General features: G+C 41.7%; 1 protein-coding gene across 4 annotated transcripts in view; it reads left to right on the top strand.

Annotated features, from left to right (window-relative positions):
- Positions 1 to 1,575: 1,575 nt before the first annotated feature.
- RAD18 (RAD18 E3 ubiquitin protein ligase) overlaps positions 1,576 to 19,169 on the top strand; it is a 57,304-nt gene continuing 39,710 nt past the window's right edge. For 3 of the 4 annotated variants that reach the window (XM_069865532.1, XM_069865531.1, XM_069865530.1), the window contains exons 1-6: positions 1,581 to 1,671; positions 1,847 to 1,928; positions 5,388 to 5,449; positions 6,326 to 6,396; positions 14,123 to 14,469; positions 17,361 to 17,460. In XM_069865532.1, coding sequence (XP_069721633.1) covers positions 1,612 to 1,671; positions 1,847 to 1,928; positions 5,388 to 5,449; positions 6,326 to 6,396; positions 14,123 to 14,469; positions 17,361 to 17,460 — 722 coding nt within the window. In that variant the 5' untranslated portion in view covers positions 1,581 to 1,611. Of the gene's footprint in view, positions 1,672 to 1,846; positions 1,929 to 5,387; positions 5,450 to 6,325; positions 6,397 to 14,122; positions 14,470 to 17,360; positions 17,461 to 19,169 lie in introns of all 4 variants that reach the window. The other variant, XM_069865533.1, reaches the window with a different exon arrangement.

The following is a 19,169-nucleotide window of genomic DNA, read 5'->3' as shown; positions in this document are numbered from 1 at the left end:
GACAGTGCAATTTGTTTTGCAATTTTATCCTAAGTGACTTTGGCAGTTCCCCCAAACTCCCAGGTAATTATTAAACCTGACACCACATCAGCAATATTCAGCTATGGTCAACGCTCCATGCCATTTTTGGTTTTTCATCCACAGGGCCATGCATTTTTAGCCTGGGCCTTGTAACGTCCCTTCTGTGGAATTCAAAGAGCCAGATTTGCCCATGCCCAGGACAGCGGTGATGGAGATGATGCCCATTTCCATGGCAACCCAGCACAGCCCTGTGCACCCGCTTGTTCCCATAGCAAAGGGCTGGCGAACAGCTGTATGGAGAAACACAAACAGAAAAGAGGCCTGACTACGGAGCAGGTTAACAGCAGAAGAGAAGTTTAGCTGGGGGCTGTTATTTCCATTCTCATTGACACATGTGGATGTTTTTTAAACAAATACCTCCTGGAAGACATGAGTAGAGACCCTGACCTCTGGCTTACGGGGTCACTCAATCATAGAATCATAGAATAACCAGGTTGGAAGAGACCCACCGGATCATCGAGTCCAACCATTCCTATCAAACACTAAACCATGCCCCTTAGCACCTCGTCATACATACAATCATACAATAGTTTGAGTTGGAAGGGACCCTAAAAGATCATCTAGTTCCAACTCCCCTGCCATGGGCAGGGACATACCCCACTAGACCAGGCTGCCCAAGGCCCCAGCCAACCTGGCCTTGGAACACCTGCAGGGTGTTCATCCCCACATCTGTTGCTTATCTACTACAGTAGGCTGCAAAACATACAGCAAGAAGGATTGGCTTGAAGGCATTTGATGTTCGTAAATAAATCCACAACGTCCACCCGTGCCTTAAACCCGTCCAGGGAAGGGGACTCAACCCCCTCCCTGGGCAGCCTGTTCCAGTGCCCAATGACCCTTTCTGTGAAAAATTTTTTCCTGATGTCCAGCATAAACCTCCCCTGGCGGAGCTTGAGGCCATTCCCTCTTGTCCTGTCCCCTGTCCCTTGGGAGAAGAGCCCAGCTCCCTCCTCTCCACAACCTCCTTTCAGGTAGTTGTAGAGAGCAATGAGGTCTCCCCTCAGCCTCCTCTTCAGGATTTTAAAATTTCCCAAGTAGGTGTTTAATGAACCATCAGAAAACGGGAATGGGAATCCATTCCAGCAGTGGGATAAGAAATTGGTGGTCTGCGGAGTTCCTGGGGCTGCGGGCCCGCACGTCTGCCCTGCGGCGCTTTCCGAAGGGCTTTCCCTGGTGGGCGAGGAGGGCGAGCCCCCCGCAGCTTTGGCCTCGACGCCTTCCTTCATCCTCCTCGAAGGGGAGGAGCCGCTGCCCGGACTACAACTCCCAGCATGCACCGCGCGGCGCGACCGGAAGGTCGGCGCGTAGGGCGCCGCGCGGGAGATTTGGTGAGCCATCCGCACTACAACTCCCGGCGTGCACCGCGCTGCGCGGGGGTGGGGGGGGAAATTTCGACTCGCCCGCTTAGGCGCGCGGCGCCGCCCGGACTACAACTCCCGGCAGACACCGCGCGGCGCGGCCGGAAGTGCGGGAGAGCGGCGGCGCGCGGGCCGCAGCGCGGGGGATTTGGAGTGGCCGGGCCGCGGCGCCATGGCTGCGGCGATCCCGCTGCCCGAGCCGCCCTGGCCGGCGAGCCTGTCCCCGCTGAAGGTGCGTGAGGCGGGGCCCGGCGGGAGGGAGAGGCGGAGGTGGGGGGGAGGTGGCGTCCCGTGGGGGTCCCGGCCCTAACGCTGACCCCCCCGGCGCGTCCTGCTGCGGGCGCTTTGCCTCGGCCTGCGGGGCTGGGGGGGGCACGCTCGGCACTGACCTAGGCTTCCCGTGGCAGGCGGTGGACGATTTGTTGCGGTGTGGGATCTGCTTCGATTACTTCAGCATCGCCATGATCATCCCGCAGTGCTCGCATAACTGTAAGTACGGCGCGAGGAACGCGATTACTTCTCGCGCTGAAGGTGCTGGGGGTGGATTCCTCGCTGTCGCAGGGCTCGTCCCATTCTGCTGTCCCCTGTGCCAACTTTGTGCTAATTAAGGTCACGGACGCCAGCTAAAAACTGTCGTTTTTGTTGCATATCAGAAACGGCGTGACCAGCAGGTCCAGGGAGGTTATTCTCTCTCTGTACTCAGCACTGGTGAGACCGCTCCTCGAATCCTGTGTTCAGTTCTGGGCCCCTCACCACAAGAAGGATGTTGAGGCTCTGGAGCAAGTCCAGAGAAGAGCAACGAAGCTGGTGAGGGGGCTGGAGAACAGGCCTTATGAGGAACGGCTGAGAGAGCTGGGGGTGTTTAGCCTGGAGAAGAGGAGGCTGAGGGGAGACCTCATTGCTCTCTACAACTACCTGAAAGGAGGTTGTGGAGAGGAGGGAGCTGGGCTCTTCTCCCAAGTGACAGGGGACAGGACAAGAGGGAATGGCCTCAAGCTCCGCCAGGGGAGGTTTAGGCTGGACATTAGGAAAAAATTTTTCACAGAAAGGGTCATTGGGCAGTGGCAGAGGCTGCCCAGGGAGGTGGTTGATTCACCTTCCCTGGAGGTGTTTAAGGCACGGGTGGACAAGGCGCTAAGGGACATGGTTTATTGTTTGATAGGAATGGTTGGACTCGATGATCCGGTGGGTCTCTTCCAACCTGGTTATTCTATGATTCTATGATTCTATATCTGTGCCTCTTGTCCTGTGTATTTTAGGTATGTATTTTAATACATCGCAATTGACTTTGTGGTTGTAGTTTAAATTTACTTAAGTTTTAATAAAATTCACACAGAAACAGCAGGTTACCAAAAAATTGCTCAAGTACGAGTCAAGATAAATGGGCCTTTTGTGGCAAGTCAGTAAAGGTGTGGTGAGATTGTTCTTCCCACTATCTTGTGACTTTTTGGAATTTAGAATTAACATATTTCATGTAAATGCACCTTGTTGTACATTCTAGGCAGTACAGGGGTGGCTGTGGTGAGAATGTATTTTGATCCTGTGACTCCATTTAAGCCTGACTTGTCATTCAGCTGACAGGTAGGGCTGAATAAGGGGTACTCCAAGAAATGTTAAGTGAATGATTTGGTCTTCATACATTTTTCCTAGGAAACAAAAGACTGGAGAATGACGTTGTGGACTCTATGGTCTGGCAAAATCCTCTTGCACCTTAGCTGAGTGAAATAAAACTATTGAAAAATTCCTCAAAAAAGAGTTTTTTCCTTTAGAATTTGAGATGTGTCATCATTTGACCATTTGTTATTCACTGGCATGTAGAGTAGAGGTGACTGATACTTTGTTTTCTTTATAAAATATGTAGCTTTTCTACTTGTGGCTTAGCCAGCAAGGGTATTTGCTTCTGAGGAGCTCTTATGGATGAAAGTTGTGAAGCAGCCAGCAACCTTTCCTTGTGTGGTTATAGTTGCTACCTTCTAACAGAAGAAACATCTGGATTAATGCAGCTAAACACCACCTATTCCTACAATTCTTAATTTAAATATCTTTCATAACATCTTGAGGGTAGAACAAAATACAAAGCTGTATGGCAAAGAGCATGAAGTGTTAAGAGCTAAAATTTTCCATGCTGCTCTGTCTGCCTCTGGCTGATATCTGCTGGATCGTGGCAGCAAAGTGGTTTACTGAAAGTCAGATTAGGAGAAAGTGCTTTGTCTTTTCTGATATTAAAATAAATGCTTGTCATTTGTTTTGTTCAGAAACTTCCTAGTCTGTACATGAGGGAGGGCATTGAAGTTTGGCAATGAAATTCAGTTTAACTTGGTAAAACTATCACCATTGAAAACAGCATGTTTATGGTGGGGAGCACTTGAAATTCTGTACAGTAGCTGGTGTTACAGCCTGCGTGTGACACAGCTGTGTTCAGAGGCCCTTAACTTCAAGAAGAATGTCTCCCTTCTTTTTTTCACAGATTACACTTTAAATTTGTTCCCGCAAATTGTAGCGAGCCTAAGATTTCTACGATGAATCAAAACTTCTTGAAGTGTTTTCTATTCAGTTGTTTCTGTGTAGTCTCTTCAGTCCACTAAGGTTATACAATTGGAGGAAAAAACCCTCTGTCATTAATGAGTAATTCTTCGTGCATAGACCAAAATTAAATACATTTGTTTGCAATTTATTTTTCTGTTTCTCTTTTTCATAATGATCGGTTACAGGGCTTCTACTCTTCTGTATGATCTGTTTGCACCTATAGCCACTCAGAATTCCTCCCGTGGTTGTTCTTGGGTGACTGAGAGCATTTAGTAGCTCTCTTGATGGTAGTTGTTTAACTTTCACAGTGCTTTGGATTGTGTCTTTAGTGACAGATGTGCCATTAGTATTTCTTTCACGTAATAAAAGCAACTGGAGATGGTCATCTTCTGTGTTATGGACCCTTCACCAGTGGCAGAGTGAACAATGGAGATTGTTATTTTCTGGCAGTATACTTTGACTCCATCATTGTCATTAAGCATCCAGTGATGTTTGTCACATCAAATTACTATTTTGGGATTCTTTTCTGTATACTGAAATACAGTGATGTGGCTGAGTCTCCTAAATAGCTTGGTAGATGTAGTTTTACAGGTGGATTTGGTTTTTTTGGTGCAGATAGAAGTGAACTTTGTGGCATTGTTTAATTCTTGGTGTATGTGCCAACCACAGTAGACAGAGAGCTATTTCTTTACCCCAGGAATGGCAGGTTGGAACTTGAGAGGTGGCAGGGCTGTTTTTCCTGTAGGAAGAGGAGGCAAGTGGGAGAGAAGGGGCTGTGGTCACAGAATAGTGAAGTTGTCTTCTCTGCACAGCTACAGAGCCAGCGCTAGACACAAATGTCAAGGCTAAGAGCTTATGTGATTTATTATCCTTGAACATACTTCAGCTACCCTGGCTGTGAGCAGTGATTGCTGCAAACATAGGTCACTCCCATTGCTTACTGAAGGTGACTGTCGGATGTTGGCAGGCTAGATCTACAAGCTGATTTATATTCATTCAGTAAAAATGCCTGTCTGTTTTTTTTATGGATTCCTCGCCCCGTATCACATCTCACTATATAATGTAATTTTTGAGTATTTAGATGGATTTGCAGTTTAAGTGTTGAATTATTGCATTAATGCTCCTGCTGCTTTTCAGACTCCTTCACAGAAAGTCTTTGTTTGCCTAGGTTGCTGCTGCTAAATGTATTAAGTGCTCAGACTCTGACCAATAATGATCTAGTAAGTGAACGCCTGTTTACAGAAGAGTGATAAAACTTTTTATATATTGGAGTGGTTTTGAAAGCTCATATATAAGTAGAGAATAGAATAATTTTGGGAATTTACTGTGCATATATTGTACCAAAATAAAATATACTAGTAAGGCTGTTGACCTGCATTTAGAAGAATGCCTGTTTAAAAATTACATGTTTCCTTTTTCCAGATTGTTCCCTTTGTATACGCAAGTTTTTGTCCTATAAAACTCAGTGTCCAACATGCTGTGTGGTAAGTGTTTTTCTTTTCCTCAGTTCGTTGTTTATTTACTTTTTGGTGAATCTCGGGAGCTTTTCCCTTTAGACTATGTTAAATGATTAATTCTGGTCATATATTATCAGCTTTCCTTTTGATTGGTAGCTCTTTGGGAAAAATGTGGTGCTCTTACAACTGGAATTGTCCTATTTCAAAGCTACTCTTCTGTCAGGATAGGCAGAAGTAGATGGAGCATTAAAGCTGGGTTTTGGCTCAGAGCTGTTGTACAACTTTGGAGAGTACACTTTATTACTGCTTTCTTAATCACAGGTATTGATATGAAAAAGATTAATAAAAGCTTTGTAAAAAAAGAAGAGCAGAGAGAGTCAACCAGAGAGATAAAAATCGGGGATTGTCTAAAATGAATGAATTGAATACACAAAGTCATCTCATAATTCATATTTTCATTCCACAATCAATCAAAACATTTCCCTTCATCAGTTTTCATGCCTTGTTGCTTAATGTTCTTATCACATTCATGGGATCCTTGGTTTGTTTATCAAAAATAATTAGAACTGGGCTACAATAAAGCATTGTTGGAGACTGGGTACACTGGATTTTGTTGCTTTAGCTTTATGCTTCGTTTTTATCTATTACCTATCATTCTCCAGACATTCAGTTCTCGGGCAGTTATTATAGTTTGAGATATTTTTCGGGAAAAAATGTTTACACTTCATTCACAGAGCAGTTTAGTGAGGGGTAGTTGAGGCACTGGTCTGGGAAAAGAAATTATTGATCACTTGAATGTTTTCTGGGTACTCTGGGTTTGAAGAAAACTTGAATGTTTTCTGGGTACTCTTTTCTCTGCATTTGATTTTTTTTTTCCTTTTTCTTTTTTTCTTTTTTTAATAGGCAGTCTTGGAGTCTGACCTGAAAAACAACCGGACATTAGATGAACTAGTAAAGAGCTTTAATTCTGCAAGGTATACTGTAGTTTTATTAATGCAATCTCTGTTTTGGCAGCTGGAAAAGCAGATGTGACTCACTTTGCGTGAGCAGGCCAGGAGTCCTTGTAGAGGAGCAGAGCAAGGAGCAGTGTGAGGCATTGCAGTGTCCCAGGAATGTTGTCAGTGAAATGTTTACACTTTTGGAAAAATCCTGTAGTTTTCTGGCTGAAGGTTGCTGTCCACTCAGGTGGTGTTTTGGGGTTGCATAAGGTTATTTTAGTTTTTCTTCTGGTTAGGTGACATATAAGTTATAGTCTCTCCAACGTGTGGGAAGTCAAGCAGGTGTGTCAAGATTCTAAAGGGAAAATCATGGTAGTAAAGATTTTCTTCTAAGATCCCTCTGTGTGCAGGGTAAATTCTGAACAGAAAGATTTTGTCCAGTGGTAATAGTCAAATTGCCAGATAATTCTTTGGGTGAAGTCATTGGATGGGAAAAGTCTAGGTATTGAGGGACCACAAATGTGATTCTTCCTGGGTAAAAGAAGTAATGGATTATTGTGCTTTCATCTGGATTTCTTATCTACTTTTCTGCTGCTTTTTTAATTAATTTTTGATCTCATCCCTTTGAAAGACAGGAACAACAGGATAAGCATGACTTGGTAAATGCCTACTACAGTAGATATGTAAGATTTCTTGTATTATCTGTTTTCTTTTAGTTAGAAGCAGCACAGTGATTTGCTAGGTATTTTGTAGGTATTGCTATGTTTATGGGAAGGAAATATACCATCATCTTTTTCTCTGAAATGAACTTGGAGCTTGAAGTCAATGATGTTCTTGGCTTCAGGAGTGGTAGGAGGCATAGTCCAGTTTATGGCTTTGTTACTTGAGAGAGTTTCTCTGTGATGAAGACCTAATCTTCTATATGACCACTATTAGATTGAATTGATTTTATTTGAAGAATTGACATTCTACAGTTCCACTATTTTAGCTTGAACTCTGTCTTTGGTGTTTCCTAGTGATAAATGGATTACTATTAATATTTCTTTTGGTAACGTCTACTTTTGTAGGGAACAAGTAGTGCTGACTTGGATCCATTATGATATTGAATCTTAAAAGTTAATTTTTTTGACTGCTTTAATGGATCAATACAAATCATAGCAATCAGGGTAGTTTAATAATCTTTCATTTTGTGACTTGGAATTTAATCAATTTCTCAACATAAAGTTAGATCAATAAGATAAAACCTATATTGTCCTGTTCTGCACCGGGTTGGGGGTGAGGTGAGAGACAGACAGTGCAGGGTTCTTTCTCAGTAAGAAAGGCCCACCAACAGAAGGCTAAGATAACTGCTTCAGTAAGGCAGAGTAATAAGAGGAATATAGGCAACGAGTAAATCTTGCATGACTTCAGATGCTGGGTACCCCATGTTCCTGCCCGTCTCAGCCTGGGATTGCATTTACTCTGCAGATGGTGCTGAATTTGAGCAGAACACTACTTGCCTGGACAGTGTTACATGATATGAGTATCAGTAACTCATAAGAACTTTGTTGGTTTCTGTCCTGACGATGTTGGTACAGGGCAAATCTTCTGTCTCCTCCCCTTTTTCCCCAGGTTTCCTTTTGGCCCTCCCCAAAACAAATCCAAAGTCCAAAGGTTGGATTTGAAATGTGCTAAGCTCTTTAAGTCCGTCTTGCTTTTGACTTTGAGTCTCAGATGGTTTAATGTTTATGCAAATTAGGCCTTAAATCTTTTCAGTAGTTCACAAAATGAAAATGCATTTCTTAAGTAGGGGTGTTGAGGAAGAAAATGTTAATGTTGGTAGTACTTAGCAAAGTAAAAGCTGTGCGCCAAGGTCAATGTGTGCATGGAGTGGAAATAATTTTAAGTAGACCTGAGTGCTGATCCCATTTAGCCCAACAGTTAGGTCATACACAAGTGTTGTGCGGAACTGAAGCCTTCATGATTGTTTGTGCTCAGTGAGTGTTGTCTTAGGAGTCCTGCTTGCTCACAGTAGAAGTGGTGGACTCTGATGTTTTCCAGTAAAAGTGAAGAAGTTGTGTCATTCATTGTGGCCCATTAACTTTGTATTCTATGTGAAAGGGTAGAAGAGCAGTTGGAACAGGCTGCCCCGGGAGGTGGTTGAATCACCATCCCTGGAGGTATTTTAAGGACAGGTGGATGAGGCGCTTGGGGACGTGGTTTAGTGGTTGATAGGAATGGTTGGACTCGATGATCCTGGAGGTCTTTTCCAACCTGGTGATTCTGTGATTAATAGGGCTGAATTCACATTGCCCTGCCCTGAGTTCAGGTACACCCAAATATCCTGAGTAGCAAAGGAGATCAGGGAGCACATTGCTCTAATCTGTTATGCCCATTGGCTCCTGTCAGGGTGAGAGCAACCTTTGCTCAGCTTTCTCTGTGCTGCTTATGTTGTGCTTTGAAGGCAGACTTTATCACTCTGACCAGGTCAGGAAAGCAAGAAGTGGAGTGCTGTTTGTGTAATTAGTCTTCTATGAACAACATTTTTATCAGCTGCAATGAGGCCGGTGTCTTCAAAAATAAGAAGCATAAAATTTTGGGCTTGTTTTGAAATTAATTTTGTTATCCTCTAATAAAGAGATTATTTTGATGAAAGTTGTCAGTTTTTGCATCACCTAGTTAGAGAATTTAGCAACAGAAATTAGAAGTATACTTGAATAAGTAGACAATTAGTCCTTGCTGAAAATGATCTGTACCTTTTTTTTTTTTATGCGTATGGAAGAAAAATATGTTTTTACTTTCAAGTTTATATCTTAGTTTCCTAATCAGGGTTACTTGGCAGCTAGTGAGTCAGAGGAATAAACACATCCACACCGAGTGCTTGAGAGAGCAGGAACTGTCATTTCTAATACACTGATTAAACTTCCAGGAGGACTGCAGAAGGAGTTTCAAGGAGAGAAACTGTCATTTAGACAGTTAGGACTGTCCTGCGTGAGCTGTTCCTAGGAAGATTCACAACCTCATGTCTTCCTCAGAAATTATGTGGAAGCACTGAATTCCCGCCTACTTTCTCTGCTTCATAGCTACTCTGGCAAGGAAGAAGAAACAGATCATAAAATGGGAGCTAGGATATTGATGGAGGAGGACACAAACATTTTTTTTTTTTTACATCTTGGAGGTCTGAAGAAAACAAATTATGCAAGGTGTTTATACTGTTTTTAAAGTATGCCTGGCAGAGAGTGTGTGCTACATACAGTGTGTAAAGATGACAGTCCATTTATAGTTAATCTAAAAGAAACTCCTGCCTGAACACACGCCAGCAATTTAACAGGATGGGTCCTAGGGGAGGACTTAGGTAGTGGTTAGAACAGTGCATGCTGGGACTCTGTATCATCTTGTTGATTCAACTTTTAGTCTTGAAAGGGTCCTTGAGTTCTTAAACCAAGGTTTGTAAGCTTTAGAATTATAGAATCATAGAATAACCAGGGTGGAAGAGACCCGCCGGACCATCGAGTCCAACCATTCCTATCAAACACTAAACCGTGCCCCTTAGCACCTCATCCACCCATGCCTTAAACACCTCCAGGGAAGGTGACTCAACCACCTCCCTGGGCAGCCTCTGCCAGTGCCCAATGACCCTTTCTGTGAAAAATTTTTTCCTAATGTCCAGCCTAAATCTCCCCTGGTGGAGCTTGAGGCCATTCCCTCTTGTCCTGTCCCCTGTCACTTGGGAGAAGAGGCCAGCACCCTCCTCTCTACAACCTCCTTTCAGGTAGTTGTAGAGAGCAATGAGGTCTCCCCTCAGCCTCCTCTTCTCCAGGCTAAACACCCCCAGCTCTCTCAGCCGTTCCTCATGAGGCCTGCTCTCCAGCCCCTTCACCAGCTTTGTTGCTCTGACACATTTATTGCTTTTTGTGCCAGGAAGATGAAATTCTATCAGCTTTCAGAGGTGGTGGTAATCTGTGTTAGGTTCTTAAGAGCATATAATAGATAATGTTGAAGCTGCATGCAAAATGCAGAGTGTTTTGAAAGATGTGCTGTCCTGAGGTTTACTTGTAGAATCAGTTTCTATGTAATCTGAACAGTCTGGTCGATGGTAGAAGGTGAATGTCTTGTGCTGACTGGCTCTGAAGGACAGAAGAATCTTCCACTACAGTCAGGCTCATCTGAATCACTCCAATAACAGCTGTGAATAATGAGAAATTTGAGTAATTCACTCTGGTGCTGAGGGAAGGGAGTGGCAGTTGATAAAGATTCTGTCAGGTAGCCTGGGGCTGTGCAAGGAGTGCCCATGGTGCTCTTCCATCCCTGGGGTGCCAGGATTTGGGGTGCTGGGCTTTGGGGTGCTGGTTGGTGGGGTGCAGGTCCAGCAGAACCGCTAGATGTCATCACGCAGCCAGTGAAGCCACTCAGTGGGCCCAAAATACCATGTTCTGTGGAAAGCCAGTCTGGGACTTTTCTCTCCCTTTTGAATTAATACTAGTATTTTCTGTATTTTTCCCACCTAAAAAAAAAAAAAAAAGGCATACGGAGATTTTGTGTGTGTTTTGGCAAACAAGTTTTCATATTTGTGTCCTAGTGTTCTTTCCATTATTTCTGTGCCAAAATCAGATCCCTTCACAAAGTCTGTTTGTAAGTCTTTATCCTTCAATACAAGGAAAAAACACGTAGGATTTCTAGACAAATGGTGTAATTACAACAACCTGTATTATCAACTTATTGTTAGTATAGGGTTTATTTTGTTTTTTTTTTCCAGTTTCTCTCTGTCTTTATTTTATATCAGGCCATATTTTATTAGAGACAGCTGTTTATTACAGAATGTGAAATTTCTCTTCAGAAGATTTCTCCATTCTGGCTGCCTTTGTGCAAATATTAACAAGGTGTATTTGAAGTGAGATCCTCTTTTATTTGGGTAATCTGTCTTGTCAGCTCGGGAGCAACTCTCCTGAGTGTCGAAGTCTATTGTTTTGTACAGAACTCGCTGCAAAAATGCCAAGCTTTGCACTTTGAGCCTTTTGCTGTGTATCTGCTACCTGCTTCTGCTGGCCTCAGAGCTGCTGGCCTCCCTCCAGCTCTACCTTCAGCCTTTTATCAGAATTGTTCAGCTGCCCCTTGCTTGGATGTGTGGTCTGCCCAGGCCCACTTTAAAGTTGGGCTTGTAGGCATCCTGAGGGACAAACTGGGCTACTGACATCTCTGCTTCAGAGAATTCAAGATACTGTAAGCTCTGCTATTGTGATACTTCCTGAGAAAGAAAAGTTGAGAAATTGATAAACCAATCAGTGTTAAGTCTCATGAAAAGTTAAACTGCTGTGAAATTTGACTTCTAGGAATGTGGTCAGCTAGTGTGAACAGATTGGGAAATACCTTTTAGCTGGTGAACACCCTTGTGGAAAAATAAACTGTCATAATTCATGGTTACAAATAGTAGGTGTTACTATACAAGAGGAAGAACTCTCAAAAGTAATAGAACATACACTCAAAAGATGAGGGGAACCAGTTGTGTTCTTTAGATGAAGGCAATGAATATAGGCAACTGGCTATTTGTTCAGATAGTTTTGCCTTCTGGGGCTGCATCATTCTTTATGGAAAACTAAACTGATAAGATGTATTTATGGATCTGTTTTATGTTATTTGAGCCACATAGAATTTAGCTTGTGGTAGCATAGGATGCTGGGCTTTTGTGTAAAAATGGTTACTTACCAGCCAAAAGAATATGATCAAGCTGTCTTGACTTTGATTAGCTATTATACTCTTACTGATAGGCTGCCTGTAGGACAGTCAGGGGAGTCTGAAGAAATAGATGTTTTTTTATACAACCTTGTTCAAAAAGGGGGAAAATGTAAAAAAGTAGTACATCTTTGGTACAACACCCAGCTGCGTCCTTTTGAGGATTAAACTTCTCTAAGTGTATTAGGAGTAAAAGGCAACTAATTTGTTTGCTTTTGAAACTGGTTGTAATCATCTGTGATGTGACGAGTCTTCCGAGGCTGTAGTTTGTTACCTTTAAGTTGAAGAATAGATGTATTTTTCTGCAGTAAAAAGAGATATTTTGTGTGCCAATTATTGCTGCTAATGGCCATGTTAAGCAGTGATATGCTGTCACAGCTTTCTGCTACTTCTCTGTGAAATATATGCCTTGTAAACGGCAAACGTGAGGCAGGAGTGGGACTGGGCTGTGTGAAGGTACGCTGTTTATGTTCCCATTAATGAACTCCTGAGTTTGCTGTGGAGCTGATCCTATGCCAACAGTAGCTAGACCACTGTATGTCTGTGTCAGCCAGAGAATTAACCTCCTTAAAAACTTCCAGACCATATCTAGGCATGAGCAGACAGAAAAACATAGTTTTGCTGCCACACTTAATTGCACTTGTTTGCACTGCAGAAAGTCAAAGAATTTTGGGGCAGAAGTCAATTCCCCCTGACAGATGTGGTCATTACATCTAGTAATCCAGGAAACTTAAACTCCAAATGGGGCTTCTGAACCTGGCTTGAATGTAATGACTGCAGGGTGTTCACTGTGCTGTGCTGGCTGTTGTAGTTGTTCACCGGGAACTAGTGTGGTTGTGGGGTTACGTAATGACTTATGTGAACTTGTTCTTAAAAGATACATGTACAGACAGTTCTTAATTAGTTATTTTTAGACATGAAAAATCTTTATTTTAGAAGACTGAAAAGTTTTCCATGTATTTACCCATTACTGAAGTACTAGACTGTAAAATCTGAGAGCATATCTGCGTTGCAGACTTTTTATAGACCTTGAGACTTCATGAAAGTGCTGTAAGAAATAATTTTATGGCAGTGCACATTCTGTAGGTGTATCACCCACAGTCCCTTTCTTTATATTTTTCTTACAGAAAAGGAATAATAATCCAAATAATTTCAACTGTTATTTATTCTTCCTGAGTTAAAAACTTTGCAAGTTGAGGACCCACAGCTGTTCTGCTTTCACAGGCTTTATCACCTTGGGTAAAGTGAATTGCCACAGTCAATGCCATGGCTTTACAGCTTTTAAATAAAGAGCGTGCACTTGCAGAGCAGTAAAAGCCGTGGTGCTTGAAAAAGTTAATGTGTTACAGAAGGGAAGGAGGAGGACTTATTGGTGTTACAGACTTGTTTGTGGTCTTTTGGGGGCATGCGTTCATATCTGAGGGGTACCAAGCATCTTGTGCAGTTGTAAGCAGTAATGCACGGGGCTTGGAAGAGTTAAAGTCATCCTTACGGCCCTGTGCCCTGAATGCAGAGCTCTGGGCCTGCAGCTCCCTGGCTGCCAGAGCAACAGTGAGTAGTGCAGTGTGGATCAAACAGGTGGAGGCCCAGGGGTGTGTGAGGTACAGCATGCCTTTCCATGGAGGGGCTCTTAGACTCCTCAACATCTGCAAAAGCTACCCCTATTCCTGTCCCTCCTTTTTGTGTTATCCTGCTCTGAAGAGAAGTGAAGGTCCTCCCTAGCCCACTTAGCAAGTAGGGACAGAGTATGTCTTAGAGGTGATCCCATCTCCTCTATTTGTTGTTAGAAGGATGCTGCCTTTCCTTTTAGAGTTTCCAGTTTTTTGCAAGCTGTCCCAATTTGTCAGAGCCTGTACATGGTAGATTTTTTTTTTTGCAATTGCTTTTTTTTTTGTGTGGGCTAGCAATTCCCAATTGCTGCACGTGTGCAAGGAGGAGAGGGAGGAAGGAATGGAAGAAAAGCTCCAGCTGTTTTCTTTTTGGTTTCTTCTCAAATAAAAAGCAAATGCTGTTCAGTGTAGCTAACTGTGTGTTATTTTCTGGATACTTCTAGACAACAACTATTCCAGCTGGTTTTGGATACTCCACTGACTGCATCTCCATTGGCCTGTAACAGGCGTTCAACTGGCAAAAGCCAAGTTAGGAGTCCTGTTTCTCAGCCAGTTTTAAAAGAAGAGATGCCATTGATTGACAGCTTCTTGAAAAAGGAAAAAGTCTGCACTTTGACAAAAGCAGATGACCTGGCAGGAACAGATCAGAAGATTTTCAACACTGAGGAAGACCATAACCTTTACAGCACTTCTGCAGAGGTTGATGGTAAAGTGGAATCACAAGAGAGTCCTGAGTGCACCAAAATTCATGAAAAGCCTTCTACATCTATGGTGAAAGTAGTTAAGAAAGGTGAGAAGCTAATTTTTGGATTTTGTCCTGTTCTCTTCCCCAAGTCCGTGGTTGTGGTTGACCATGCATTACAGTACCTTCAGTATGTGGCATTCATCTCATTTCTCTGCATTGTTCTGATCTTCGTTGGCATGGTCAGATGCTTCCTGTTCAACTGGACCATGCTTCGTTCAGATAATGGCTTATGTGGGACAGCTTTGCTACAAGCATATTCTTGATGAGGAAGGTTGGGCTAATGCCAAGTAATTAGATGGAGTTCAATGCTTACAGATTCCTTTGCTTTGAGTAACAACTCTAAAAAACAATAGTTGCACAACAGACTTACTCAGTAAAAAATGAAGTAATTTTATCTTCTCCTTCCTTCTTTTCCTCTTGGGAGGAGTTGCTGCCACACCAGAAGGCTGTGCTGCCATTCAGCAAGACCTGGACAGGCCAGAGTGTTGGGTGGAGAGGAGCCTAATGAAGTTCAACAAAAGCAAGTGCAAGAGTCCTGTACCTAGAGAGGAATAACCCTTATACCAGTAAGATTAGGGGTTGACCAGCTGGAAAGCTGCTCTGGGGAGAAGGGCCTGTAAGCCCCTCTACTCCATCCTAGTGAGGCCTCATCTGGACTCCTCTGTCAAGTTCTTGGCTCCCGAGCTCAAGAAAGACAAAGAATTACTGGAGAGAGTCCAGCGGAGGCCACAAAGATGGTCGGGGGAACTGAAGCATCTCTTGTATGAGGAGAGGCTGAGAGACATGGATGTTTTTGGCCTGGAGAAGGGAAACCTGAGAGGGGATCTCATCAGTGCTTATAAATATCTAAAGGGTGGGTGTCAAGAGGATGGGGCCAGAGTCTTTTCAATGGTCCCTAGCGACAGGACAAGGGGGAATGGGCACAAAACGGAGCACAGAAAGTTCCACTAAAACATGTGAAAAAAACCCTTCTTTACTGTGAGGAACAGGCTGTCCAGAGGGGTTGTTCAGTCTCCTCTGTAGATATTAAAAAATAGCCTGGATATGTTCCTATGCAACCTGCTGTAGGTGACCCTGCATTATTAGGATGTTTGGACTGGATAATCTTGTGGTCCTTTCTAACCCTGACTGTTCTCCAATTCTCTGATTCCCCTTGATAAAAGTAGACAGACAACATCAGTTCATTCTTCTCTCATATCAAGTTACCGGAAGCAAAGTATTTTAGAATGGATTTGTTATTGAAGGGTATACGCACAACCAAAATGATCGTGGCTTTAGTTTTGTTAATATTCCTATTCATACACTCTCCAGAAGAAAGTAATCTGCTTTATTCTTCTCTAATTTTACAGCGTTAAGGTTAATTAATTTTGAAGTATGAAAATGCCCATTCATAATAGTCAACTGCAATAAAATGGCAGAATCTTAGTTTTGACATGACAGCAGCCATCCTATAGACCCAGTTAAAGCCTATGTTAAAATAGTAGACCGTGTTGGAATGCAACACTGATTCTATTTAGCTTACATTTATCTATTTTCTTTAACCATTTATTCAGCTGGAACTCTGAAGGTCATATTTATTCATTAGCTGGGGAAATACTGCCTAAAGATATAATACAGCCAGAAAAGTAGCCCTATGAAAATGGCATCAATTTAGCCAGAAGTTATGTTTCCTAGTTTTATGCATCAGACTTGCTTGCATTAGTAATTTAACTCTCATATGAGATTTTACCACTCAGTTATTCCTAAGTAGTTGAAATTTTTACTTGCTTTACCATTTTATGACCGTATTAAATGCTTGAGCAAACATTACTTTGAAATTATTGCCACAATTGCAAAGTACTTGGTCAAACAATGCAAATGAAAGACTTGATATGAGACAATACTGAAGTGGCTTTAGTAAGTATTATTTGTTCCTGTGTTAAGAAATGAAATGTTAACTTTGAATACGATAACAGAGTGCTCAAAACTATTGTGTTAAGTTACTGACCCAACTGTTGTTTTTTTTTTAACCTTTGACTAGAATATGATGTCATGGGAGTCAGGAATTGCAAAGCAGTGTTACCAGAGAGCTCTCTCAATTCCCACAGCGTTTCACAGCATTTTTCATAGGTTGTTTTTTGTTCTGTCCTTTAAATCAAAACCAACTTCCTTCATACTCATACAGAGGATGTCAGTTAAAGAATCCCTTTTTCATACTGCTCATCTAAATTTAGCCTTTTTTTTTTGACATAATGTGATTGCTAAAGATAAATATTTTAAGTCTGTGGTTTTTGTCTGTCTTTACTGGTAATGTTTATAGGTGCTTCTTGAAATTGTGATGCAAGAAGAATTCTGAGTTGGGGGGAATCATGCTTTGAGGCATTTGTGAATCTCTGAGCCCAAGTCACAAAATCTATTAGTTATCTGTAATAAGAAATGAGTATGAGGCATGGTTGGTTGACAGGATTCCTGTGAGACCAAGTTAACTCATGTATTGACAGACCTCTTGAGAGCCATAGACTGGAAACATTCATTAATATGAATAAAGTTCTTGCTATACTGTTTTATCTAAATTAAACAACTTCCTTTATTTAGAAGTGAAATACTGCAGAAGTGGAAGACAATAGCATGGAAATACGCTTATGCTGATATTATCCCCTAGGTTTCTGTGTAGTGCATATGTTATTCTAGGTTTTTATTACAGATCATTCCATCTGTCTGCAGGGAAGATGAGAGACATTCTGCTGTTACACTGAGAGGGAAATAAGTGTTCTAGAATGAAAATAAGAGTGAAAAATAAAGATTCTGGATAGCCATGCCAGATCTTTTTAAAAAAAAAAAAAATCTGGAGTTCTGGGTTTTCATTTTCTTCAATCAACAATTACTTTTTTCAGATGAAAACATTTGCTCTTTGTGGTAATGTACACACTAGTAAATTCCTTCTCTCTTGCTTTCAGTGGATTGTCCTGTTTGTGAGGTTGCTATTCCAGAGCAATATATAAACAAACATCTGGATAGTTGCCTGACAAGAGAAGAGAAGAAAGACAGCCTCAGAAGGTAAGAAAACTTTCAAAACTTTTTATATGCATGTAGCCATTTTTCTGCTCTGTCAAAATAAGGAATATTAGTTGATAAGTTATAATACAGTGGATTGTGTTTGGTTATTGTGTTTGGTTCTTTTTTATCTTCTGTATAGATCACTCTAAAATCACTGTATAAATATGGTAGTTGTGATTTTCCTCTCTCAAGAAAGTATTTGAATAGCAAGCAAAATTTCTTTTTGGCTTTTGATGACAAAACACTGGAGAGTGTTTTCAAGAGTTCAATGCAGGGAGAATAAGCTTAGTCTGTACATTATTCTCTTCACGTTTCTGCTCACTGGCATTAAAATTCTGTTCAGGTAACACTAATTCCCATTTTTCACTTGGTGAATGCGTTGCTTCCCCTGATCCAGAAGGGCCAGAAGACAATTGCTTCCCTAGCTGTCAAGTTAAAAAATAAAAAATTTACTTTACTCTGATCACCATGGTTCTTCTCAAGTTGCCCCAGTCAAGGTTGTTGCTTTAAGATCTCAATTTCCATAAGATTAATGCATGCCTTTGGCGTTATGACTCTGCTGTAGGACTTGTCACGGTCCCTGCATTCACACCACAAGTGTAGATTTAGGATTGTTCTACTTACTAGCATAAATTTAGGCCATTATTATTTCTAACTGATCAGACTTAAGATCTGCAAGGCACTTTTACTGCATGCGGTTTTAGTGTGTGCTTGTATTTCAAATTCCCCTGAACCTTGAATTAGAAAGTAATTTTATGTTAAAGCTCTTATTTTGCTCAGTCATGCTTAGAATGCAATCTGTAAGCTAAAGGACTCTGAAGATGAATAAATGGTAAATTAATATTGAAACCTGATGTTACATTTTAATTTTCATCTGGGATGTTTTCAGTGGTTTTTTCTGTTCTTAATGAATGAAAATAAAAACTTCCATGTCCCTAACAGAATTTTAATCTTTGCTTGTTTTATCTAGACTTCTTAGATCTTAAGAAAGTATCATGCAAGATACTTCTGCTCAGGGACTGGCTATTGTGTTAAATGCTGTCTTTTTGGCAATGTATTTGTTTACTGGCAGTGTTGTTTGGGTTTCAGCCACAGCGCATCTCTAGTTTTAATCTGAGAAGTTTTAGCTCTGTTTATCCTCAAATTAGGAGCACATGCCATGCTCTGTTAACAGTTGAGCAGTATTTGAGCAGAACTGGTAATTTAGTCCCCAAAACCTGCACACTAGTAATTGTAACAGGTAAGTCCACATGTACAAAGAATATTCTGTTTCTCCAGGATGGGAAAAAACCCAAAGATTCAAACTGTTGTGAGCTGGTTTTATGTAGCTGTCTGCTTGCAAAGCTGTCGTCACTCTTCCAGGCCCTGCTGTTGGTGAATTACTATACATACTAAGCTTTTTCAGGACTTTCAAAAGATTTAATTATTCAATGAAGTTTTTTATATTTCCCCAAAGAATCTGCAAAATGTCTTTTCCTGAAGAGTGTATTGTGGTAATGCATCTTCTCTTTGCCAGCTGTGCTACAGGGGCTATGTGAGAGTAAATGAAGTAATGACAATTTTTGCATAAGCCTTTTTTTTTTTAAGCTGTCCAATTTATTTTCAATGTGAGGAGTTGAAACTGCTAAATACAGTTTTCAAGTAAGTCTTTTCCTTTACAATGGAAAGTGTTAACTTCTTTGTAATACAAAGCAGTTGTACTTTCTTTT

Source organism: Phaenicophaeus curvirostris, chromosome 11 (assembly GCF_032191515.1).
Source record: "Phaenicophaeus curvirostris isolate KB17595 chromosome 11, BPBGC_Pcur_1.0, whole genome shotgun sequence".
Taxonomy (NCBI): domain Eukaryota; kingdom Metazoa; phylum Chordata; class Aves; order Cuculiformes; family Cuculidae; genus Phaenicophaeus; species Phaenicophaeus curvirostris.
The sequence above is the reverse complement of the archived record's forward strand: the minus strand, read 5'-3'. Positions and strand labels throughout refer to the sequence as shown.